The 26,670-nt window shown below is 40.7% G+C and overlaps 1 protein-coding gene across 1 annotated transcript in view; it reads left to right on the forward strand.

Moving 5' to 3' along the window:
• cacna2d2a (calcium channel, voltage-dependent, alpha 2/delta subunit 2a) overlaps nt 1-23,730 on the forward strand; it is a gene marked incomplete at both ends in the record, with an annotated part of 137,303 nt that extends 113,573 nt beyond the window's left edge. Inside the window, 28 exons of the mRNA XM_079218441.1 lie at nt 961-1,122; nt 3,248-3,358; nt 5,305-5,383; nt 8,803-8,852; nt 10,991-11,080; nt 11,429-11,497; nt 12,138-12,212; nt 12,305-12,379; nt 12,510-12,581; nt 12,710-12,781; nt 12,958-13,019; nt 14,834-14,910; nt 17,943-18,027; nt 18,801-18,898; nt 19,380-19,470; nt 19,562-19,624; nt 19,775-19,878; nt 19,998-20,096; nt 20,579-20,670; nt 20,773-20,820; nt 20,912-20,983; nt 21,073-21,225; nt 21,414-21,466; nt 21,594-21,649; nt 22,064-22,187; nt 22,559-22,668; nt 22,932-23,014; nt 23,608-23,730. Coding sequence (XP_079074567.1) covers nt 961-1,122; nt 3,248-3,358; nt 5,305-5,383; nt 8,803-8,852; nt 10,991-11,080; nt 11,429-11,497; nt 12,138-12,212; nt 12,305-12,379; nt 12,510-12,581; nt 12,710-12,781; nt 12,958-13,019; nt 14,834-14,910; nt 17,943-18,027; nt 18,801-18,898; nt 19,380-19,470; nt 19,562-19,624; nt 19,775-19,878; nt 19,998-20,096; nt 20,579-20,670; nt 20,773-20,820; nt 20,912-20,983; nt 21,073-21,225; nt 21,414-21,466; nt 21,594-21,649; nt 22,064-22,187; nt 22,559-22,668; nt 22,932-23,014; nt 23,608-23,730 — 2,448 coding nt within the window. The remainder of the gene's footprint in view (nt 1-960; nt 1,123-3,247; nt 3,359-5,304; nt 5,384-8,802; nt 8,853-10,990; nt 11,081-11,428; nt 11,498-12,137; nt 12,213-12,304; nt 12,380-12,509; nt 12,582-12,709; nt 12,782-12,957; nt 13,020-14,833; nt 14,911-17,942; nt 18,028-18,800; nt 18,899-19,379; nt 19,471-19,561; nt 19,625-19,774; nt 19,879-19,997; nt 20,097-20,578; nt 20,671-20,772; nt 20,821-20,911; nt 20,984-21,072; nt 21,226-21,413; nt 21,467-21,593; nt 21,650-22,063; nt 22,188-22,558; nt 22,669-22,931; nt 23,015-23,607) is intronic.
• Between the last annotated feature and the right edge of the window lie 2,940 nt (nt 23,731-26,670).

Here is a 26,670-nt window from a genome sequence, read left to right on the forward strand (position 1 = left end):
AATGAGCATGGTAATCTGGGTGGGAATGCATCTGATTTCACATAACAAAGAAAGTGAGGGCTTACAAAAGCTTGCTGTGAATTATTTGCAAACACAAAAGACATAAATAACCAAAAATCAACTGGAAAAAAATAATCAAACATCTTTTGTATCACCATGCTTCAGCACTTTTCTTTATGAAACTCTTCGGAAATGCTGATATAATTAGTTCTGACGGTACCGACTTTATTTCGAAGGAGTTTTTTATTCATATGCATAGTAGTAACCCAGCTTGTTTTTTCACAGCTACTGTCTTTCCTTTTAAGACACAATAAATGGGATGTTAAGAAGTGACACAGGGATTAATATGGAATATATGGCTCTGAATACTTTTTGTGTTTGATTTCGATGTCTGACAATTTTAATATGACACCAACCAATGAGAAATGTCAGCTTTTCTCACTTTGACACCAATCTGCCCTGAAAACATCAATTGATTTTGAAGTTGACCTTCAAGAACAACCAGCGTTTAAAACCTTCTATTCCAGAGATTGCTGCTAATATTGTAATCACGCGCAGACACTGCACACAGACAGAAAAATATGTGCTGCGAACACACACATACACTGCACACAAACCTGCACACACACCGTTTTAGGCTAATTTGGTGGATGAGATGAGACAGATGATATTACCTTGGCTGGGTTTCTGTTCAGTGGTTTGCACTGGCGTTTCAGGTGCACCTGTTCTTTGTGTGGAAAGTTGTGATTACCCGTGTTTACTGCCAGCCAGAGAGTAGAAGGGCAGCTCACATCTGCGCACACCCACGTCTGCATCCTGCTGCCATGAACAAACAGAAACACACACAGATACGCAGTCTTTCAACAGTTGGACACAATTTTTCTTTTCTTTTTTATCTGAAAAAGCGAGTATCCATATTATAGGGTATGCTCATGTGAGTGTTTTTATTTCCCCTTCTAGTTCAATGAGAAGGCCGATGCCGTCTTTCCGTGCTTCAAGACCTTGGTCCAAGCCAATGATCGGAACAAGAAGATCTTCAAAAAGGCCGTCATGGACATGCAAGCCAAAGGGACCACAGATTATAAATCTGGCTTCACATTTGCCTTTGAACAGCTTCTCAATGTAAGAGCCAACAATACTTTTTTCGGGAAGGGCAACACAGGGGTGGATAACTTTTTTGGACTAAAGCTTCAGCATGTTATTATACATCCTGTCAGATCCAGTTAAGGAAACTGAATTAGCGATGATAAAACAGAACCGACAGTGAGCGGTCCAGTTTTGTATAAGACATTTCCAGATTTCTGTCATTGTCGAATGTAGATCTGATAATAACTGCTGCTGCAACGGGATGACAATGGCGTCTGCAGCAGCAGCCAGCACCGTGGTGAGGTCTGACAGCAGCAGGCGTCCACGTGCTCTCGACACAGGTGCTGCCTCAGCTCCGTATGCTGCTGTGTATTTTAAGAGGCTGCCACCCTAATGGGCTCTGATGGGATGATTGATGAGCGCTCAGCGCAGCCCAGAGGAGATCAGCCACAGACACTTTATATTCCTCTGGTGGGCTTGGAGGCACAGAGCCAAGTGCCAGCTGCCCCCCTCCCCACCTTCTCTTGCCAGCAGAATGAGAAATAAAAAGGCCTGTTTAATCGCTGTCTGTGGCAGACTCACTCCCATGATTGGTGGCAGAAGCACAATAAAAATATGTAATTGTGGCAATATTATTTATCTTTATTAGAATCTTGTCAGATTGACATGCCACTGGCCTGCATATTAATGTCAGCTGCTGTGCAGGCAGGCGGGGGAAGTTTGTATCAAAGCTGAATGCTAAAAACTAGTGTCTGGCTCTGAGCATATAATGCTTAAATCAAATTTACCGCTAGATTAATGTTGTATACTCCAAATTAAATCCTAAAATGATGTTAATATAAGGAATAAACCAACCAGGAAATGTGTAACTGTATGATGAAAAGCAAAGATTAAAAGCGTTGATGAGTTTATTGCAACAAAATGTACGGCGTGAGAATCCTTCCCTTCACTGATCTATTAAATAAAAAACACAGCCATATATGTACCCGCACAGTTTTGTAAACATAAGATACATTTATTGTTGTATTTGACTATTTAATTATTTTTAAAAACGTGATAACCAGCTGAAGAGCAGACATTATTTAAAGACATGGGGTTTCAAAAAAATAGAAAAGAAAGATTAGAACAAAAAAAAAGTAGCACAGGCAAAAGTGGAAGAAATGAAGTGAGGAGAACAATCCTAAACACAGGTGATTCTTTGCCATAAATGCATTTAAAGAATGTATTCATTAATGAATTAATGAAAAAAGATCTTGTGAAGATATCCTATCTTTTAAACTACCGGTACCTTTTAATCTACTGAGGTGAGATGTATGAAGTGGGTCGTCTTAGATGTCTTCCATTGCATCTATCCAATCTTTAAAATCTGAGGCTTTAGCTCTAATTCTAGTTCTAACGTCTTAAAATCATTCTGAAAGCTGTAATCATATCTGACAATACACAGTTTGAGATATTTGAAGTTTGCAAACTGTACCATAGTAAGTTTAAATCAGGCATCGAAGAGATAATTGAACAAAATGTTTTTAATTCTAGTTCTAACGTCTTAAAATCATTCTGAAAGCTGTAATCATATCTGACAATACACAGTTTGAGATATTTGAAGTTTGCAAACTGTACCATAGTAAGTTTAAATCAGGCATCGAAGAGATAATTGAACAAAATGTTTTTATAATGTACAAATACGATACAGGAAGATTCCTACATTGTAATTTGTTACTTTACTTCCATCAACACTTTACTTTAACTCTCTTTTATACTACTTAGAATGTATAACCAGTAAACAAACACTTAATACGGTATCATTAAATCTTGTCCTGTGAAGATATATTCTTAATATTATGACAATATATTTGACTATATTGTCATTGCTTACCTGTATACGCATGGATGCACACAGGATGAGTTTTAAGCACAGTTTAGGACTAATTACTGTCTGTTGTAAACTATTCATTACATGTTTGTATACTGCTTATAAATGTTAAATATAATCTATGTCATATTTTGTATTGTGTTAACTTCCATTTAGCTGCTTTGACATATGTACCACAGTACCAGACAGTTTTAAATGATGTTAGCATGATCATCTTCCTCTTTATTCCTGCATATTCCCTAACCTGTCTTTCTGCCTCTTTCTTTGCTCTTCTCTCTTCATCTGCCACAGGAGAGCAGTACCCCGAGGGCCAGCTGCAATAAGATGATAATGATGTTTACAGATGGTGGGGAGGATCGTGCACAGGACATCTTTGAGAAGTACAACTGGCCCAACAAAACGGTGAGTCTGTCCTCATAAGGCTGTTATCGATCCGTCTACATCGCTCTGCAGTCCCAAGAGATCCATGTCCAGAAACTGTCATCTTTTCCCTCCCCGGCTCCCACCATATTCTGCTGATATTGTCTCATTATTCAAATTTGTCGTCATGAATTCAGATAATTTAGTGTCATGATGCAACACAGGGTTACGCAACAAAATTCAGCTGTAGCACTTGTAACACAGCAAACACATGACAAACAAAACAAAAAATATTGATACATTCCTGTAGTAAATTTATTTTTAAATTTGCATCATACGGAATGTAAACAGCAGCACAAAAACAAATCCCTGTGCAGATAATACGGCCGATATGTTCACATAAAAAACATGAGGACAACTTTGACTGTGTTTGCATCACAAGCATCATGATGTAAACACAGAGTCCACCTCTCCGCTCCCCGTCCTGCTGTCCGCCCGTTAAGTGCAACTCGATCCAGGATGAGCGATGGAGCCAGGTCTCTGTGAAGATGTGGGCTCAACAGTCACCGACCTTCTGCGACTTTCATCCATCTTATTTTACTGTGACCAGGCACCAGACAGCCAGCAGCAGGCTGGACAGTGGAGTAGCCGTCGGTCCTATAGGGTTAGCTTAGCTTCCATCTCAGCTCTCCTCCCTCTCCTCTCTGGGGCAGTTTGGTGGCATTTGGTCCAGCAGGTCTGGCTGGTTGGTCTGCCGAGGGCGGTGATCGCCTCACTTAATCCCCACGCTTCCCTTTCAGATGTTGATGAATGAATTCCGTCACGTGCCATTAGTGATAAACATAACAACAAATGAAGACAAAAATGTAGTAACATTTATGGGCGCTACTGGCTGCAGCATGTACAAGCGTTGCCATAGCATTAAACAGGGAGTTGTGTTAGTTAGGCTGTCGGATATGCCAAGCCCTCCAATCTGTGTGCATAACTTCCTCTCCAAGCTTTCTCCTCCTCCAAGCTTTTTTCTCCTCCTACCGGTCACTCCACTGCACAATTCATATTTAAACACTCATGCCACATACACTTAACTTTAACTTAAACACACACGTCACTTTAACATGCCACATACACTTAACTTTAATACACTTAATACATACACTTAACTTTAACTTAAACACACACGTCACTTTTACATACACTTACATTAATGTTATCTGTTGTCTAAGCACTTTATCCTCATCTTATTTAGACTTTTTGCACTGTTGCTGTCGTTGATTGTTGTTTGTCTCGTCTAATGTCTAATGTCTAATGTATGCACCTTCCGCCCAACTAAATTCCTCGTCTGTGCAAACATTCCTGGCAATAAACGGTTTCTGATTCTGATTCTGATTCTTCACGTCCATTTTGGCTGTTTTGATTCTTGATTTTTTTCCTCTTGTGATTTATCCCTTTGGCCTTTCTTCAACTCTCTCATTCCATCTCCCCGTCTGTCTCTCTCTCTTTCTCTCCTCTTCGGTTTCTTTTGTTGTGTAGCTGCTGGTGTTAACAGCTCTGACCTGCTGACTAATTAGCCACTTTATCATCAGGGCATTTAAAATTACAGCCAATGGATTCTCCATTTTTGTCTTTGTTCCAGTCTTGCTTTCACTCCTACCCTCCGTTCTCCACTTCACAGGCCACCAATATGTATTCTCATATTTGTTACTATCCTGTTGCCTCATGAGGGTTGGTGTCATACAGGAATAATCTGTAGTTTGACAACTCTCTCACTGTATCTTTGTATTGGAGATGTTTCTGTGAGTTGACTGGGAGGCTAATCTAAGCATACTCAATATGTGTGTATTGTAGTTATCTCATGACAGTGACCTTATTGCCATCCAGAATAAGGTGGTATTGTTTTTGCTCTATTTGCTGTCTCTGCAGGAAGTTTGTTGTTTGGCTGTTTATTCTGACATTGACTTCTTTTGATTATTTTTTCCCCCGCAATCCAGGTTCGTGTCTTCACCTTCTCTGTTGGCCAGCATAATTATGATGTCACCCCTTTGCAGTGGATAGCTTGTGCCAATAAAGGTATGTGGATACAGTGTTTTTATCAAAGCATATTTGTCTGTAAATATAAAAGAGAAATTTGAGTTGGTGCAGGGTTGGTGGTTTGATCCCTGCCTCCTTGTGTCCACATTGCCACCGATAGAGATTTTATAGATGAACACATTCTCATCATACACTTATTGGGTCCCCTGATCAATACTGTACATTGTTAAAGGAAACATTTGGAGCATTCTAGTGAATGGCATTGTCTCAAGTCAAGTCATTCTCAAGTGAGAAATGCAAAGCCCACTCATTCAACAAAAGAACTATAAACACCAGTTTGGTGTTGTCCTTTAACTGTTTTTTGATACATTTTGACATAATTGAATAATATACTAAAACCTGCTTGCCCCATTACAAACTAAGATTGATTTTACTGCATTTTATTTTCAACATAATATTGTATTCATCTAAAGCAGCCACAGTTCCTAAAATAACCCAGCAAATAGGCAGCTCTGCCTCTGACAACCCATATGATTCAGCTGCTCTTCCTGTTAGCTACTTTGTCTGCTTGTATCTCATCTTGACTCACCATATTAAATCCCAACCTAACTCAGACTGCTGTTTCTGTGCTCAGTTTGGAACACAGTTTTTAAATATTTTGTAATCCTCCTCTTCTCCTCCTCTCTTGTTGTGGCTTGATTTAATATTGTTTCTCAGTGTTTCAGTTTGTCTGAAGCTGCTCCTTTATAAGGCTTTAGTTACCTCGGCTAACTGCTGCTGCTCATTAGCTTATTTCCAGTGGAGCCAAGTGCTTCAGAAGTATCTTCCCATAAATTGTTATTAATTAGCAGGAGGAGTCTGGTAGCAAGATGATTACCGTGCCATCTCCCTGTCAGGCAGGGGAAAGTCCAGGATTACGCCTCTGTGCCAACATGCGCTCTGCTGTTCGCGACTGTAGCGATTAGCATGGTACTAAAGTCTATGCCAACATGAGACAATACTGTTGACACATCACCCTCAATGGAGCTGTCCTCTCATATCTTCAGCACTTATTACTCTTTGGTATCTCACTCCAACAGAGCAAGCTCACTGACACCTTCACAGGCCCTAAACCTTCACCCGTGTCACACACATTTGTCAAAACGCAGTAACCCTCACAAGCACAAAAACACACCACTAGGCCACGTGGAAATAGCTGTTGTCTCACTTGAGCTTCAATCTCATGTTCAGGAAGAAAGTAACCTCTCTGTGACTCTGAGGCTAATAAAACCATTTCCCCACGCTCAGTCAGTCCAATAAATGGCAAAACGAAAAGGAGAGTTGTCTTAAAAGAAAATAGGTGAAATAGGATAGTTTGGTTGGTGATCCGAATACTGCTACAAAAGGGCTGTTTATTATCCAAAAGTAGGGACAAAACATCCCATAAATTCAAAATGTTTTTCCATGAAAGACGCATAGTTGGAAGTGTATTGAGTGAAATTACACCAGTTTTTATGGTGTGTCAAACAAAAATATTGATAACAAAACTGAATATGTATATAAAGTAGTGCATGCTGTTCTATCTAGAACGGAAATCCATACTAATGTTTTTTTTATTCACCCTTTTGAATCTCTTTTACAAGGGGATCCTGGCCAAGATGGCAGTGTAAAAGTTTTGCAACATAAAAAGACAAAAAACTGACTTAACAACATTAAATCACAACATTTTACATAAAGAGATGAAAGAATAAAAACAAACAAATTGCATCAATCATATAATGTTCAGCATTATCAGGATAGGTACATTCAGTGTTCAAATGATCCTTAATCCTGTTTTTAAAATCTTGATGCTTAAATAATAATGTAGTTTATAAAGTAGCTCAGAAGCTCTATAGCTTACCTGAAGATGACTAGAAGCGCTTTAACCAAAAACGTTGCGGATTCTAAGGATAGGTGCCTAATTTGTCTGCAAAATAAGAGTTTGCAGCTACAATTTTTGGTGTCAGTAGGGAACATACATAGGAAGCAGGTTTTGTACTAATGTTCCATTCTGCGGTTGTATAAGCAGAAAAAGCATCTCGCTCATACAGATGTGTGAGAACCAACTCAGAGACAAATCGTAACACTGAATACAACGTTTTCAAAGTGAATTAATTTACAAGCATATATAATATATCACCATCATTAATTGCTGATAGAAACGTTCATGTAAAAAATTGTGGAGCAAAAGAAAAACAGTATTTGTTTCTATAGTTACCTAATTTCACCCTTGGTGATGCCCTCAGTAAGAGTGCCGGGCTTTGAAGGAGATTTTACCTCCTGGCCGAAGTGGAATTACAATTTCCAGGTTACTAGTTCAGTTTTCAAACAATTGATCGGCTTTATGTACATAACACTGAACAAACAACACAATTACTTTATGTAGAAAGCAACATTTAGTCGAAAAGGCATGATGCATTTTGTATTCAATGGATGTGATGTATGTTATACACTAGTCAAAAGTCCCAAAAAGTGTGTTTTTCTCAAAAAAGACCCAGATTGCGTCATATATTTTAGGATGATGTAAGAGGATAACTGACCTCTAACAGTACACAGGCATTATGTAATGAGTTTTCAGAAAGAAAATAGGTTATTGATTAAATTCAGAATTGCCCCTCACACAGCAGACGTTTGTTGTTAACTTGCACAGCACTGAGGATATTCACATTACCGTCTTACTTTTTGGTTAACTATATATCTTACCCTCTCCACATCTTGCTGAGCTTTGCCCTACACCCACAGATCCCACCTCTCTGGCACACTGTCAAAAGCACTGGGACAAACTACTGCTCTGAACAAAATTATAATAATAATAAGTATGTGAGCCCTGCGTGTGCGTGTGAACCATAGATTGTGTGTGCAGAGATGTGTATTTATGTGCATAATGTTGGCATGTGCAAATGAATGAGACGGAGAAGGCAAATCTCGACACAAACCACTGTGGCACAGTGCATAATGTAACAAAATAATGAGAGTCATCTCAGCCTTTTAACATTCTGGGGATGCGGTCTCCATTTCCCCGCTCTTTGTATAAACACTCATGGCTTTAATAGCTTGGGGAGCGGCATGGTTATTGACCCAGTCGGTCACTTTCCTTCATTCCTAATCAGTAGCAGCAGTGCCTGGGGCTCAGCATTCCCAACGAGCCTCCACATTTACATCCTGCAGCACAACCACAAGTATGGAGAGGTCAATGGCCACAAGCTCTACCATGCCTGCTTGGCTCAACAACATCAACTAGAGATGATGGCATTACGTGTACCTAATAGCACGGGAGAGATTAGACTCCAATCTACAAATGGATCGCTTTTGTGCACACTGTGACTCTTTAAATCTTGAAAATGGGGGCAGAATATGACGCAGACACGCACCATGACTAAGGCTATATGCAAAGCTTTCTGTTACAATAGTGCATTGATTTTCTCCTCCTTGATCTTCAGGTTACTACTTTGAAATTCCATCAATTGGAGCCATCAGAATCAACACCCAGGTAAAGTACATGGGATACCAAATGCACATTTATGAAAACAAAAAAAAAAATGCAATTATGCGCAAGAAGCTGTCCAGTTTTCCTTCATGATTGCTTTGATGATAATTATACAGATTGTAGATAAGTATTCAACAAACGGACAGAAGACAATGCTGCTGGATGACTACAGAAAGGAAGTGACAGAGTTGGAGATGGAGTGATAACAAATAGGGTTGTAGACTCTGAGAATGTTTCTGGACGCTCTGAAGTAAAGACTTTCAGATATCTTGGTCTTGTACTACCGCTCTCTCTTTCACACACACACACCTTAGGATCCTCACACACCTAAGGTCCTGCTACCCCCCACTCTTGTTTGAGGCACTACGAGCTTCTGTAGGCCCTTGGGATAACCTCATTCCAGCTGTAGAAATGTACTCAGTTGCTGGGAGGTGGGGAGCTACTGCAAACCCCTCCCCCCCTCTCTCTCTTGCCTTCTCCTCCCCCCCATCCCGACCCGGTGAGCGATCAGGCCCCAGAATATACTGTCAGCTGTTCCATTAACTCCAGCATATTTATATTCTGAGAACTGCCACTTACTCTAATAGGTTTTCTGAAGGTGGGTGACTACAGCTCTCTGTATAGGCCCAGAAGACACATTATTTAATCACACTCTGCCCTTCAACATCACACACTCATCACATAGTCTCACTTGACTAAGATGGCAACATTCAAATAACAGATGGACCATAGATGGCAAGGATATTATTATTCAGACCGTCCTGACTCATGCGATTATGTAGAGTGGAATAGTTTTGAAAATAAATGTCCCTATATGTTGTGTTTCCGCGTAGTTATCTGAGACTGAAGTTAATCATCCATTCAGGCTTCTTTGTAAAGGATCTCTCACCGGAGCAACAATAAGGCTTTAACTAAGAGAGACAATAGCATTTAATACGTTTAACATTTAGGGATGTTGCTGGAGTCTGAATGGCTCTGGTTCCTTTGAACCACATCTCCAGTTGCTGACTTTTTAGGTTTCCTAGATTGTTCTAGCCAAGCGGAAAATGTTCCCCATATCCCGTGAAAAGGTCTGGCTGTCATTGTCCTGATGGAATATCGCCCTGTGGCGCATTAAACCGGACTATTATTGAGCTAATAATAGAATAGGTTACGCCTGTCAGCACCTCACTGTTCAGGCGATGGAAAAAAACAAACGGTCAAAAGCGTAATACTGAAATTGCTGTGTGCTTATACAGGGTGCCCCTTTTGTCTATTGAGGATAGACACAAGGGTCAGAAATTTGAGATAATGTTTCCATTTTTTCCGCAAAATGGGTTTGACCCAGTGAGAGCAGCTGCGTTTCCACTTATCCTGTTTTTACACTTGATTATATTGTGTTGTAACATGAAGGTAGACATTCGGCTTTATAACTCTCTGACTGCTGAATGGGATAGGAGGATTTCTGTGTTTTTGTAAATGTTTGCGGACGTATACACAGTCTGTATGGTTAGAGAATAATGTTGCTGTCTCTGGTCTTTATAACAACTCAACACTAAAGGCTCAGCGCGATGGTCCCGACTGTGCAGTTTCTTCATATGTCATGAGGTCAATCACTCAATAATTTTGCCAATTACTCATCACATATAAAATGAAAATAATCTATAGGTTGTTTACCAAAGAAATGACATCTCAGCTGTTGTGCGTGTGGCTCCTGCGAACGAAAGAATATACTGTATATATGATGTATTGCTAGTAGACTTAACCCCTCACCTCTATTCACAATAGCTGTGGGACATTCTCATAGTGCCAGTGATGACAGTAGAGCCTCTGGGAGAATGGCCTGTTTGCACGTCGTGCCACTGACACCCTTAATGTGTTTTTAATAGCTCCTTCATAATGATGAGAAACGGCCGTGAGTGGTTTAGGACTGGAGGCTTTATGGCTCGGAAGGACCGGGATGCTGCTGCTGGTGGCCCACTGGTTTATGTGGTGACAGAGAGGAGGCCGGTCAGGGTCTTATAGTTTTATGACAGATGAACGTTTGCTCTTCCAGCTCTTTGCTTTTACCGCCTTTACATGACAAGTGCTATAAATGTTTGTTTGATCGTACGTGTTTGTGCTGTTTGGTCTCGCTAGCATTTGTGTTCTTATCGTTGCAGGAGTACTTGGATGTCCTGGGTCGTCCCATGGCGCTGGCTGGGGCTAAAGCAAAGCAGGTGCAGTGGACAAACGTCTACCAGGATGCTCTGGTGAGAGAGAACTTTGAAACCATTGTATTTAATTGAACCGTAAAGTAACCATTGTCAGATTTACCAAATATGTCTCATTCTATGTTAAATCATTTAGTCCATAGATCAAAAAATATTCAGATGATGACCTTTTGCGTGTATCAAAATACAAGCATGATTTATCTTACATTGTCTTATAAGGGCACAATAAGACAGTTTATTTTTCTTGTAGACAAAATACAACAATATCCTTTAATTTCACTTTTTATCGTTTTTAATTGGTTCAAATTGCAGTTGATTTATTTCCGGCTTATCGTCTTTATTGGTTTGGATTTTTAATTACACACTACTTATAATATGCTTTATCAGGGTTTGGGCCTCGTCATCACTGGAACGATGCCGGTCTTCAACCTCACTGTTGATACTGCAAGCTCTCAGGTAAAAACAACACTGCAATATAAGACATGGAGCTTAAAATAGCTGGACTTTTTATACTTACACAGCACACAGATGTGATGATTCATACCCCAGCTCCTCCGTCATGTTAATGAGCCTTTACCTCTATCATTATGTAAGAACAATATTTTCTTCCTCATTCTTCTTGTTGAGGCTACACAAGGTTATTCAAACAGGAGGAGATTGAGTAGCAGGTGTGCTTTAGGTTTTATTTCCGTCCTTTGCTGTTGTCGACCATCATCAGTCATTTGTAATGGCGTCCGCCCAGCTGCTGCTCGAGGCAACACCTCCCCCCTGAGGTGAAAGCAGACATAACAGCCACCCGTCGGTAGTATCTATTATCATCCAGAGAGCACAGATGCATCCAGCTTTCAATATCCATGACCAAAGTATTTACTGTGAGCTTATCACACCGGCTTGAAGCAATGATGCAAACCGCCACAGTTTCAGATAGACTGTAGAAATATGGACTAATCAGATTGCACACAAAGTGATAAGTCAAAGATGGAATTGGGATGTTCTTATTACTCTCACGGCACAGCTACCGGCTCTCTGTGATTCTCTGATGCCAGTGCGGTTGTGGATAAAATAATAATGATCACCTCACATGTTCTTCCTACAGAACCAGCTCATCCTCGGAGTCATGGGAGTAGATATTGCAATCAACGAAATTAAAAGGAAGACACCTACATACAGAGTGAGCATGTTGTACACCCAATATCACTCTCATATCCCTTTTAATATTGATGATCTTTTAATCACATCTCCATTCGCTCTGCTTATGTGCAGCTTGGAGCCAATGGCTACACCTTTGCCATCGACCCGAATGGCTACGTACTGCTGCATCCCAACCTACAACCCAAAGTCGGTCCGGCTGAGAACACCTCCCCGCATTTAATCAGTTCCTCAAGTCAAATTTGGACTTTTTTTCTTTCCTGCTGACTAATGGTATCACCCCTCCTCTGTCTTCCCCTGCTTTCTCGCTCTTGTTCAGATCATTAACTTCAGGGAGCCCGTCACTCTGGACTTTCTGGATTCAGAGTTAGAGGACAGTAACAAGGAGGAGGTAAAAACAACCTCTCTGAAACATCATAATTACTTTCAGCTTGTGTGTTTAATAATTTTATTTGTCCGTTGTTTTTTCTATTCATGTGCCTGTATGGCCTCTCTCTCTCTCTCTCTCTGTCTTTTCAGATCCGTCGACAGATGATTGATGGCAAACCAGGGCAGAGGAAAATCAAGACGCTCATTAAGTCAGTTGATGAGGCAAGTCATCAATATGAGACTCAATCATGATCCACAGTAGCACCTTCCTGAATGGTGTCGTAATGAACCTGAATGACTCAGTATGTTTATGATCTGTTGTTTCCCTCCAATTATGGGAAGAGAGACGTGCTGAGGATGTGACCGCGTTGTATATTTCTCTTTGTGCTTGTCAACAGAGGTACATTGACGAGGCCATGCGTACGTACACATGGACGCCTGTGGATGGCACAGATTACAGGTCTGTTTGAAATTCAACATGCATCGACTTGAATTTGTGAGTGATGTCCAACTTTGATACTTTTGATTCGTCCAGTTTGAGTCACAAGTCTCAGATTTATGGTTGACAGCTAGTTCCTCTTCAGCCAGCAGTGTTTGCTAACTGTAGCTGCCACCAGCACGCGCTTGGAATTGACTAAACACATCAATGAATAAAGGCAACTGGCTCATTTGCCTTCTGTATTTGCACTAAATAATTCATCTGAATCACCCATATTAAAAAACAGTAGTTTTGCTCTCATAAAAAAAACTTCCACATTACTCTAAGCACCAATTAATTGCATAGTTTATTCATCTCAAAACTTGGTTGAACATTTGAGGTTGCATCGTAATGACATTTCCTCCAGGCAACACTTTGCAAATTACAGTTTATGATATTCAATAGTCCCACAAATGCCTGATGTTTTTTATTACATCTGCTGGCAGCGTGCCCGGTCCTGGCTGAGTTCATATGAGGCTTTCTCTGCACAATTCTATTTATTTCAACTCAAAGGGAAATTCCAGTGTTATTAACAATCCTCAAGTGTTGCTGTTGTGGCCTGCAACTGTCAAATCTAACTCTAACAGACATTCAGAGCTCTCCTCTGTCAAGCGTCCTACATTTTAGCATTTAGGGACTTTATTTACTCAGAAAATTGGCATTGGATGTTTCTTTAAATCTAAATTTGCCTTATCTACTTTAGTCTACTGTAGCTGTGTCTCAGTCTGATCCTGTTACTGCCACAGTCTGATGTTCTATCTGTTCCAATTAATCCTCTTACTTGGTTATATTTGAGCTTTTGTATGGCACCACAGATTAAGAGATGGGACATGTATTTCTTTTCCTCCCTTTGATTTATGGTTTTGGTAAAATAGTAAATATTTACAAACATAAAGCATATGTAGATCAAACTAACAGGCTACAACAATGACATATTTCAAAGAGAAACAGATTATTCTCTTTTGTTTGAACCCCCTTGAAGTTTCACTCAATTTAAACAGAAATGCAATAACTATGTGGCCCAAATATCAAGCATGTTTGATACTTCACAGAGTGCTCTCGCTCCAAACGCAGTTGCTTTGCTCAGAAACCATCGGACACCGGCCTTCTCACAGTAGGGGGGCATCTGAAATGTACCAGATGTGTATTCTGAAAGTTTGATTTATGGGAATCGGCTTAAAATCCTCTGAATTGGAAACTACTTCAGTAGTGGCTTTATACGAGTGGGTGTAACTATAAGTATAACTCAAAACGACTCCACTCGCATGCTATTAAATGAAACTGTCATTCTATCCATAACTAATAGCCCATAGACAGGTCTTAAATGTACCGTGTGCCATTTGTAGTGTCACTGTTACCAAAGTTTTGGTAAGTTTATTTTATAATGTCATAGTTTCTTCCAAGCTAGTTAATTAATTTGCACACACAAAACATTTGGAAAGCCTGAATTGTTTAAATCCACATTTACTTTTCAGCAGTCTTCCTCTTCGCAGCCTTTTGCTGGTACATAGCTGTGTTTTTCTGCACATTACTGCCACCTGACAATCAGTGGAGGAGTTTGAAACAAAAACAAACCAGGGATCATGAAAACATTACTCCATTGTGCTGCTAGAGGTTCAAAAACTCCACAGGGATGTTAGGATTGAGCCCTCACTGTCTAATGCCATCACATTAAAGACGGGACCTTGAAACTATAGTTGGTGAGTGAGCTCGACTGTGTGTGTTTGTATGTTGGAGAGTTTATATATGCCTTCATAACGTGCTCCTGATTTTCTGTGTCTGCCTCGTTACCTCAGTCTAGGGTTGGTACTGCCCACATATAGCGAGAACCACATCAAGGCCAACCTTAGTGACCAGATCCTTCAGGTGCAGTGTAAGTACCCGGGACTACCCAGCATCCTTCACTCGCTGTCTCTCTCTTCTTCTCTTTCTCTCTCTCTCTCTCTCTCTCCACTCTTTCCTCCTCTCTCTCTCTCTCTCCCAAATATGACCTTATTCTCTTATCCAGTCCTTTGTCCTGGGTCTCCGACATCACATAGGGAGTGTCCAAGCGGAGTCGCCTGCCCCGTTCCCCCTGTCCCCCTTCTTGCCCCTCTGCGCTCTACGATAGGCAGGATCACACCTGAGTCCCCCGACTCCTCTACTGCCCCCTGTTCCCTCCTGTCTTCATGCTGTGCTGTAAAACGGTGATATTTTTTCTTCACACTGGCTGAAGAAAAAAATAACTTAACTGACAGAAAGGTGAAAGCTGTGGTTTTACTGTATTACTCAGATGAAAATAATGGTGACTTCCGTGCTATTATTTTTTTTGCCAAATGCTCTCGCCTCTTCTCCACCAAGTAATGATTCTGAAGCATCTGTGTTCAAAGTATTTGATGTTCTGAAAAACTGTGAAAACACGCATGCTTTTCACTCCTTATGATGAGTTTTATTATTTGGGGAATTTTCCTTCTGTTATGTGTATAATTTATTTTCTAATTTAATTTTTGTACTTGTTAGATTGTGTGAGATGTTTCTCAGCTTTGGAATCATTCAGTGTATATAAACTCCCACACGGCCCGGGACAAGGGTTTGTCTAATGTGGGAGTTTGGGTTTCTGTGGGTCTGAATGGGGACACTTGTTGTCTCTCTCATTCTTTCTTTGTCCAGACCCTGTTATTCCCCTTTTTTCCTCTTTCATTTGATTCTTTTTTTTTGTTTGCCCATGGTTATCTCTCACGATTACTGGGTTTGTCTTTACTTTTTTCCTTTCCTGGTTTTCCCTTTTTTCCTTTCTTTCTTCTGTTGGTTTTTACGTTTCCTCGTTTGCTCTTGCAAATAAGATGTTTGCTCTTCATTTATTTTTCTCTCTTGTCTTGTTTGAATTAAATTGGTTTCTTTATTTCAAGAAAACAATATTTTTATTCAAGCAGTAATTGAATAAAATATTGTCTGTGATCCCCCCCTTCCCACCCGACCCCCTGTTTCTTTTCTTGCTCTCTCCTTCTCTGATGGATCCACACAGTGCCAAACACCAAGGGCAAGTATACTCCATATTGGTCCACGTTCCTTCCTTTACTTCCTACTCCCTACCGCTGCCTCCTTCCCACACCTCTCATCCTCAACCTCTTCCTGCTGCCCCCTCCTCCTCCTTCCCTCACCTGTCCCAGCCTGCTTGCCTCTGTTCCTGCCCGTCTTGCCTTCAGGACTTCCTCTTTTTCCTCCTCCTCTTCCTCCTTTTATCCCTCCTTCTTCTCTTCACCTTCTTGCTGCAGCTCAGATCCCACATCTCTCACGATGGCTCCTCTGGTCCCCAGCCTCACCCTCCTCCCCACGTACCCGCTACTCCAGAAGCAAAAACAAACAGCTACTGCACCCAAGGAAGACAAATATTCATGTTCTCTGTTAAAACTTGTCTTTTGTCCCTCCTCCTAATCCTTTTCCTTCTGTGGATAGCTCCAAATGGGTTGCGTCTCCCTCCTTTCTCTCTCCCTCTCTGCCTCATTATTACACTTTTTTCCATTTTCTTTGACCATATTTCTCTTCCTCGTCATCTTTCTCACTTTCTCTTTCACCTTACTCTCTCTCTCTTTCTCTCTCTCTCTCTCACACACACTTTCTATTGTTTTTCTTACAGTGTCATTAGTTAAAAAATGTCTTAAACTAATTCTAACTAGGGCTGAGTTGTTGACAGATCTTTAATTTGATTGTTTGTTTTAAAGCTCCCTCTTATTAGAACAATTGCTCGATCAATCTACGTGAAGTAAAATATTTCTTAGCGTTTTCTGTTATGTAGACAAACACACTAAGCTGATATATTAAATCTGCGCTACGACAATGTATCAGAACATGCATTGAATGTAAGTACTGCTATTTATTTAAAGTAGAGTAAATAGGGATCGCTTGCGGTCATGATATTTTTACAGAGCTATACTTAATTCTCCATATAAATAAAGTTATGTAATGTATGTTAGCTGCCGTAGTATCTCGTCTATACTGTAGCTGGAGATGTTGCAGCCTGCAGACTGACCCTTCAGGGCTGAGCTGCGTCCTGCCCTCCCAGGTCCTCCCATGTTGTCAGGTGTCAGGGTGCCGCTCGGCGCAGCGTCTGACTCCTGTGTCGTCCCTGTGTACTCCCTGTCTCCATCAGCTTGTCTCCCTTCCTCCTCACCCCTCAGACTGCCGGGGTCACGGCCCAACACTTCCTCAGTAAACCTGACCCCGGATGTGCACGGCATTGTGGGCGGAAAACTACCTGGGCACTCTATTTTAGCTCTAAAATTTCATTCCCCTGCTGTACTCAGTTACAGGTCTTTACATAATGAGAAAATAACAGCTTGGATTCGTCGCAGACTCAGATGTCGAGGCTTTAATGATGGTGGATATTGTTTGGTTTTGTCTGTGATAGAGGAAATGAAGTTGCCCTTTGACATGCCCTTCACAATGCAATGCATTTCCTATGATTATGTGTCTCTTGGAGCTTGCTCTGCCAGTCTGAGGGGTGACCAATTCCATCAGGACCTTCACCCACCTCCCCCGCAATAGTTGGCCATGTTGATGCCTGCCTGATCTAAAAAGCACTCATTGTGGATATTCTGTCTGAGAACTTGCTTCCTGACTCATCACGACTTGCAAGTCAGTTCTCAGACATCCAAAATATGTTAGATTGAAACCAAATGAATCAGAAAATGTTTGATGACAAAGTGATAAAGATAAAGAAAAGAAAAAAAGTGTGAGTGCTTCTGAAACTAAAGCAGTCGTCCATTTAGAGTCGGGTTCTATTTTTGGCACCATATTGGCTAACGCTAGTGTTCCCATGATACCTCAGTGTTGCTATGGTAAACTTCCTTGTGCGTCCCTGCACCTCTGAAGAACAGCTGCTGTTTACCCACAACTCCCCACCGCCCTGCTCACCGCTCTTCCCAGATAATCTTCCCCTTTCTGTTGCAGATTTTGAATCACTGCTGCCAAACAGTTTTGAGTCTGAAGGACATGTATTCATTGCTCCCAGGTAGCCCTATGTGTGAATGCTTGGTGTCGTTGACGGTCATCAGTGTTTGGTCTTGACTTTTGATGCACTATAATCTTATTTTGTGTTGTTATTGTTGTCTCCACGTTCATCCTTTTTTTGTTTTAACTCTTATCTGTTTTCTTGACTTTTATCTTGTGATGAGTTGCACTCTGTGGAAGTGGTTGTGTTTTATTCATTCATTGTTCATTATTTTCAGTGGTATGTTAACTCATTGCAACAAATTTGAGGAACATAGAATTCATTATAACCTTATTATATGATTTCTTTTTTTTTTGCATTCAACCTCATTACAATAAAGTATTGAAGCCACATTAAATCTTCTTTGCATGCTGCTACTGTGGTGTTTTATGTTTGTATTACAGTAATACATTTAGGGTTTATTGGTTAGATTGTACGGCAAAAGGTTAAAAGTAAAATGCATTTTAAACAACAAACGCTAATGTTTGTATTAAAAAAACAAGATCCTCTTTGCATGTGTTGTTTTGTTATCAAACTCTCATGGCCTCCAGCTGCAACCTGACATCTGAAACACACAAATAAAAATCACTCCTTCATTGTGATGCTTGCATGCTGCAGTCAAATCCGCATTTTGTTTTAATCAACAGCATGTTGGAATTTAAGCTTCAAGAAATGCATGCTGCACATGATGCATCTCCGCTGTGTCCCTCCATAAAGGCAGAGTCTAAATATTGTAAACACGTGTTTGTTTTTAGCTTCTTCCTTTGAGTTAAAATACCTCGTCTGTTCCTCAGGGAATATTGCAATGATCTGGAACTGTCCAACAACAACACTGAGTTCCTGCTCAACTTCATTGCTCTCATGGAGAAGGTGACACCGGACTCCAAACAATGTGAGTTTCATATATTTCCACTCACAATGATTTCAAATGCTTTAATTGTTATGTCTATGATGTTATATAGCTTTCTTATTGTCAACAAATCCCACAAAAAAATCCATTGAAGAGACCGAAACCAACCATTAATTTATACTACGAGTAATTAGTATCCAACTTGGCAAATCTATAGATTTTTTTTAATCTAATTACATTTTTGCCACCATCTGTACCAATACAAATCTTGCTCAGAGACAGGTTGAGTTTTGTCGATGAACTTGGCTGGAAATTCCTAAAACTGTCAAATTTGGGTAAAATAAATCATTGACTACAATGAAAAGCATGTTATGGTTGATTTGGTTTTGACCTAAATCCTCTTTAGGAGGACTCCTAAAGACTCCTGAGGGATGTGTTCAGAGGAGAGAAATCTCCATCTGATGTCGATATAACAGATTTGTTTGCGCCCTTTTTGATCATCTCTCTCTCTGATTGTACTTAGGTGACAATTTGCTCCTTCATAACCTGATTCTGGACACTGGCATCATCAGGCAGCTGGTCGAGAAAGTGTGGAAGAATAAAGACTTGAATACGTGAGTATGATTAAAAGAAATAGGTTTTTAGATTTGACTCTGAATACGATTTTAAATGAATTTATTTTCTTTTCTCCATCCTGACTTGTAGATATGGCTTTCTGGCTGTGTTTGCTGCATCAGATGGAGGTGTAACAAGAGTGTTCCCAAACAAGTAAGTGCACTCTTCATTGAGGCCGTATGTCTGTAGATCTGTTATGTTTCTCATTTGATTCTCTTTTGGTGGAGTAAGTTGTGAATATTTAAAAAGGAGGCTTGTACATCAGAGAGTTACAGCTCCAGTGTCTATGCTCTTAAATCTAAGGGCTGCAGAATCCTGGGAGGAGGACCCTGAGCCGTTTAATGCCAGCTATTACCGCCGCAGTCTCGACAACAAGGGCTACATCTTCCGAGCGCCTTATCGAACAGGTGAATGATGCTCTCTTGGTCTTGGGTTATATATCTCACACGGAGCCTCATAATGTGTTGTGGCTCTTTGTTTCTAAACCCCTCCCGGCTTGTTTCTTTATTTCGTTTCCCTCTTGAAGCCCGGGACGAGCTGCTGAACCCAGAGAACGACACCATCGGGATCCTGGTCAGCACGGCCGTGGAGATCACAGTTGGAGGGAAGACCATCAAACCTGCCGGTGCGTTCAGCTCTGAAAGAGGAGATAATTCCTTAACGATAGATGTTAAACATATATTAAAGCAAGGAAGAGATACAAACACGTCTGTGTTATGTTCGTGCTTTGCATTCATTTTTGGGGCCTTTTATTTTTGCCTCTGCGCCGGCGCCAGCATTATGCTCTCTGGTCTATTCACGTGAATGCGATATCTCAGGAATGCTTGAAGGGAATAACTTCAGATTTGGCACAAATGTCCAAATGCACTTAAGTATGTCATAATTTGATTTTGATGGTTAAAGGTCACACATTTTTGGCCATGACTCAATAATGAATATACTAATTATGACAATTTGACATAAATTAGGTTAAAAGATGTTACAATTATGACATTATACAGGCATGGATGTAAAGTGCAACATGACATGAGGCATACAACTGTAAGGCGGTATTCTAGGTTGCATCTGCCTTTTTATTTGTTATAATTTTTCTCTCTTTTCTCTCAGTGGTCGGTGTGAAACTAGACCTTGAAGCCTGGACGGATAAGTTTAAGATCCTTGCAAGCAACCATACAGACAACCATCAGGGCTCAAATACGGTAATAAGTTATACATGAAAAGTCTTTTATATTTACAAGTTTAAGTCTTCAGCAGTATTTCTAGAACGTTCAGCTGCTCACTTAGTTGTTTCTCCGTGACAGTGTGGGCCAAACAGAGGCTGTGAAATGGATTGTGAAGCCAACAGTGAGGTAAATATTTCTGCTAATTTCTGATGAGCTTCCTGTATTCAGCTTAAGCTACTTCTTCTGTTTAACAGCTTATCTTGGCCTCTGTGTGCAGGATCTCCTGTGTTATTTAGTAGATGATGGGGGATTCCTCATCATGTCTAATCAGAAGGATGACTGGAACAAGGTGGAATTAATAAATAAATGTTCACACTTTCCACGTTTTTCGTGTTTATCGTTACACTGAGCTTAACCCGTGTTTCTTATTCCCCAAAGGTGGGCATGTTCTTCAGTGACGTTGATCCCTACTTGATGCACGCGCTCTACAATAATTCCTTCTACAACCGCAAGCAGTCATTTGACTACCAGTCTGTGTGTGAACGGATGCCCAACAGTGAAGCTGGAGCTGCACCCAGAGGAGTGTTTGTGGTAAGAGCAGAAACTTAACCACCAGAGAGAACGAGATGTAGTGAATTTAAAATAGTAAACTCGAAGATAATACTTTGATTTAATGGCATATAGTGGGGACTGATGGGTGTTTGATTGTAATATGCATCTAATCTAGTTGATATAAAATTAATGTTCTTAAATTCTTTTCTGTTTGTCTGTATCTGCAGCCCACAATTGCAGATTTTGTAAACGTGGCTTGGTGGACATCAGCAGCTACATGGTGAGAGTCCTAACGTACAGTACACTCAAAATAAAAATGTGATGGATACTCAATAGAAACAGTACCATAGTTACTGCAAATTGCATTGCTGGAAAGTATTACTGAGGCCCATCTTCTGTCCCCACAGGTCTTTGTTCCAACAGTTTATGTATGGATTGGCTTATCACAGCTGGTTCGTAACAGGTAGGTGCAAACAAGACAATCATTAAATGTTATCTTGGTGTTGCACATGTCTGCATGTAAAGTTTAAAGTAAAAACTCACAGAAAGAAAAGGAAAAAATGTTATTTCACAACTATTTCCGACCACTTAAAGTCAAATTAGAGTTATGAGCCAGGACTTTTAACATGAATTGACGGTTAAATGATAAATTACTCTATATCTAATTAAAGTACCCAGTTTCCTTGGGAAATTAGTTTGGTTTACTCAGTTACACTCTCCCAGCCTCAGTGAACAAACTGTAAATACAAACTACCGGTATATAACAACATGAAGTAGAGAGGTTTTGCAGCTATTCCCATTTTTAGAACCAGATCTAATAAATCAACTGAACTGACAAGAGTAACTCTTCTGTTTTCGTGCTCTGGTGATGCTGCAGATGAGGTGGATGCAGAAGGATACGACTCCAAAGAGCGGAGTTGTGTAATGAGGCAGACCCAGTACTACTTAAGTAATCTCAGCAGCTCCTACAACATACTGCAAGACTGTGGCAACTGCTCCAGGTCTGTACACACAATAAAATACACACACACACAGACACATGCACACGCTCACACATACACACCACAAAGAATCACACTGTGGCCGAGGCAGTTAGCAAGACGGATTCATCTTTCTGTTGGAGCTAATAAACTCTGCTGATGATTAAACCGCATCAGCGTTAATGAAACGGTCACATCATTGGCTCAATGAGCCTTACAATACAGTCTCATGAATCTCGCTGATCCATTAGCAAATGAGGCTGTGATGTAAGCGAGCAGAGGGGGATTGTTGACAGCGTTGTCTCTCTCTCTCTCTCTCTCTCTCTCTCTCTCTCTCTCTCTCTCTTTCTCTCTCTCTCTCTCTCTCTCTCTATCTCTCTCTCTCTCTCCAGGCTGATTCATGCCAAGAAGATAAACAACACCAACTTGCTGTTTGTGGTGGCAGAGAAGATGCCATGCAACACCTGCGAGATAGATAAGCTGTCCCAGGAGGAGGAGGAGTGTATCCTTTTTCACGTTGTACACCAGGTGGCAGAGATGAAGACAAGCCAGATTTTATCTCCTTATTACCATACCTCTGGAAAAAAAGATGTCACATTTATTTCAAGGTTATTTTTAACCTGATGCCATGAATTGTGTCGAGTTATTTAAGATCTGTTGGACTGCACGAGGAATTGGTGTGTGGGCGGATAATGAAACATTGCTAAAGAAAAGAGCCGAAATTCAAAGGATATTTGAATTTTCCTTTATTGAGTACATTTTCAGTCAAGGAGGAAATTCCATGTGAAAAACTGACTGTGCCGCGCTATCGGAAAGGACCTTCTACCTGCTTTGACAATAATCTCTCTGTAAGATTTTCAGACATGATATCAATAAGCACGTTTATATTAAGTTTGATTATCGGTTTTCAGTAGAATCGTATTGCGATTGTGATCTTATTGTTTTATTTCTCGTTGTCCAAATGAATGATTCTGAGCAAGTCGTGATTAGAGACTGAAAGTAAAATGAATGAAGGTTGACTTAAACATATCAAGAGCAAAAACCGTGAAACACAGTTAATTACTTTGATAATCAGGTGTTTTATATGTGATGTTGCTAGATTATGATGTATAGCATTAACATACTGGCACACACCGTGAGAGAGGACATACAGATTTTACATTCAAGTTTATGAAAACTGTGTGTTTGAGTTGATCCACTATGGAGTTCCCTCACACAACAGTAGAACAAAAGTAGAGCACAATATGTGCGTGTGGATGGACAGACTGAAACACTATAATAATCAGGGAGTGGAGGCTTCCTGATTCATTGTACAAATTAGTTGGTAAAGTGGATAAGTAAGAAGCGTAAGGGATTCATACGTTTTCCACTAGCATGCAGTATTAAACACACATGTGATGTACTAGATGTGTACTTACAGCTACAGTTGTTCCCTCTGCAGGAGAACACATCGGACTGTGGACGAGGACACTCCTTCCGTCCGTCCCTCTACACCTTACTGCTCATTCAGCTGCTTCTGCTCTATCCAGCCGTCAGCCCCCACGGTCACTCTCCACTACATTAATTCAACTTTCCTCCACTTATCCTCCTTTTAGCCCTCCCGACCCAAAACCCTCCGACCCCATCTCCCACATCCATGCCCCTATATGCCCTCATGATATAGTCATAGGTAATAATGGGACTTCCCTTCACGGCAAATTGGAAGCCCTGAGTGCCGCGCTACCCAGCTCGCTTGTGTCGCTTAGTGACAACTGCCGGACGTTTCCGTCTTTAGCCAGTTAACCTTCATCTGCAAGAGGAGTAGGTGGTGCTGGACCATCTGGATCATCAGAGGCAACGTCAGAAAAGAGAAAACAACCCCACCCCCCTTAATGACCACCTCCACCATCCGCAGAAGGGAGGGAAAAGAGGACAGGCCGATGTCCTCGCCACGGACCTCCCACCTCATACAGACTGGACAGTTGATGCTGTCTGTCTGTCTGCCTTTGGTCAGACAGACGCTGGGACTTCTCCCTCTTCTTCTCTCCTCCACCTCAGAGTCTCAACACTCTGTCATTCGCCTCTGGTAAGAGGCTGTGGACCATTCAGCTAGTTATAGCCACCATAAAAGAAAATAACAGAAAAAAAGAGCTGTCAAGTATACAAAATGTCAAGTATAATCGCTTAAGTGATGAGTATTCCAGACAAACAGTATATTTAGGTTTTAATTTGAAGAGGAAGTCATCAGTTGTTTATCTAAAAAGACATTAATTTATGTATGCACTATATCTACTTGCCAAAATGAGATAGACTTTCATGTGGTTTTATTTTGTAAAGCCAAAACACGAGGAGGAAATGGCTTCTGATTTAGATCTAGGATAATCCACGAGAGGACGAGGAGACACTCAGAAACTGAATGCAGATTCATTTTGTGCAGTGCCTAATTACAGATTAAAGTTTTTAAAAGACGTCCACTGGGGATTATGGTAATGACACGATGATAATCGCATTTCTTGAAGTATTTTTCTCATATTTACAATTTAAGGCTAGTGCTATCTGGCTTACACACTAATGACAGCTGTAAAATATGAATCAGTATTCGGTGACTGCAGATTCTGAGCATCGTTGATGTGTATTATTCTCAATCGACCATTCTGACCTCTGGTTTTGGACTGATGTTTGAAAAAAAGAAGAAAAAAAGAAGGAAATCCCTGTGCTCTCTGACAGGAAAGCTCACCTCTGCCAATCCTCATGAGGCTTCTCCAGTAACCTCTACTAACGCTCCTCATCACGAAATGTATATGTGCTTCACTTCTGGTCATACAACAGACTCACCAAGATCTCTGCCTCATGACCGTATTGTAGTAGTACTGGATGGGCTTTTACTTTTATTTAGGGGCTTCTATTACCTTTGACTGATGCTGTTCAAACTTCAAAACCATTCGCTGCTGGGGGATTGGGGCTTATCAACATTTCCAACAAAAATACAGAAGAGGCAACTAAATATGGTGATCACGTATAGTAGTAGTCTGGTTGTAATCCGTCAAAGTTAATCATTTGATCATTACGATGTTTAGGAGCCGCTCTGTTTCATAGTGCCTTGATGCACTTTGTTTTGGACCACATTGGCTGTATAAGAGTAGAGCTACTGTATAGTACCTTTATAAAGCAGCCACCTTTGAGGAGCTTGTGAGACTGAATCTGTCAGCTATAAAAAAAAAAAATAGCTTTACACAGAGCCGTCGCACTGAACGGCTCTCGCTTAATGTATTTGCCCTTTCGACTGTCGTTGCTCCAGAGCCACCTGACTGCCATCATATGGAGTTACTATACCGTTCCTTTACAAAGCCATGTATAGAGCTATGATACACTATCCGTATACAGCGACTTAACTGGCCATAGAGCGTTTTTAGGGCCACCTGACTACTATAGTTCTGCCTGAATCGTATGTGTTTGTGTTTGGATGTGTGCGCGTGTGTTAGTTTGCGTTGAGAACCCTCAAAGGGAATGTCTTTAAAATGAGAAGTGGAGTGTATGAGGGACGACAGTTGTGGTAGCATAGCTGTTTTTCCTGTTCCTGTGTTACAACGGACAAAACCCAGTGTTGTGGAGGGAAAAAAATGGAATTTTACTGAAACAAACATAATCCATCTTTAACCATCAGTCTGCCTAAATGTTAATCTAAGAGAGCAGAGGTGTCCAAAAGAATGTGTAGTTCATCCGTGTTTTCTGCTTCAAATGCAACATAGTTAACAAAGCCTCTCTAAATGCCTTAGTGTTACACAGTACGGAGCTCTGATACGTTTCCCTCCCTCATGTTCACTCACGCACACACAAATAGATCCTCCAAAATATTCACTCCCTGGGTTTTCTTGGTGTTCTGCAGTAAGTATAGTGAGCTCTAATTTTGTATTTTTGCGTCTTGAAATGGTTCGTTATTGATTGATGCCTGATTGATGTGTTGATTAAATGCTTGAAAGCCAAGTGGGAGTTTTAAATTTCAAAAAGCCTCCTACCTTCAATGTTCACACCCACCCAAACCTCACTGTATTGCTGCGGAGGGACGACTCACGCTACAATTTGAACCTTAGCTACTCACTTTGTACAGTTGTTGGTACTATTTGATGTGACAAACATGCTGGCACAGTAACTGCAGTGCGGCTCCGAACAAATCGGACTCAGAGAAACAAAAGACTGTTCGAAAATTTAAGAAATGTGTATTTCCAATTTGGCTCCTTTCAGTGTTCCTTAACTATCATCTGATGCCGGATGCAGTTTTACTTTTCTGGCATTTGTTTGTCTCTGTCCTGTGCCATTTAATTCTGTCTGTATTTCCCCATTTCCACTGTCTGTAAATGAGTGCTACACGTGCCTGTGGAAATGTACCCCCTGCAACTTCCTCTCTTTACCTGGTTCTGTACGCTTACAGTCCTCACACACAAACTAAGTATGTAGGCCTACAGTTGTTTTGCACCGCAACATTATGCACAGCACACCTATAAGCGAACATGTAATGACACTTATT

The sequence above is a fragment of the Taurulus bubalis genome (genome assembly GCF_910589615.1).
Source record: "Taurulus bubalis genome assembly, chromosome: 5".
NCBI lineage: Eukaryota > Metazoa > Chordata > Actinopteri > Perciformes > Cottidae > Taurulus > Taurulus bubalis.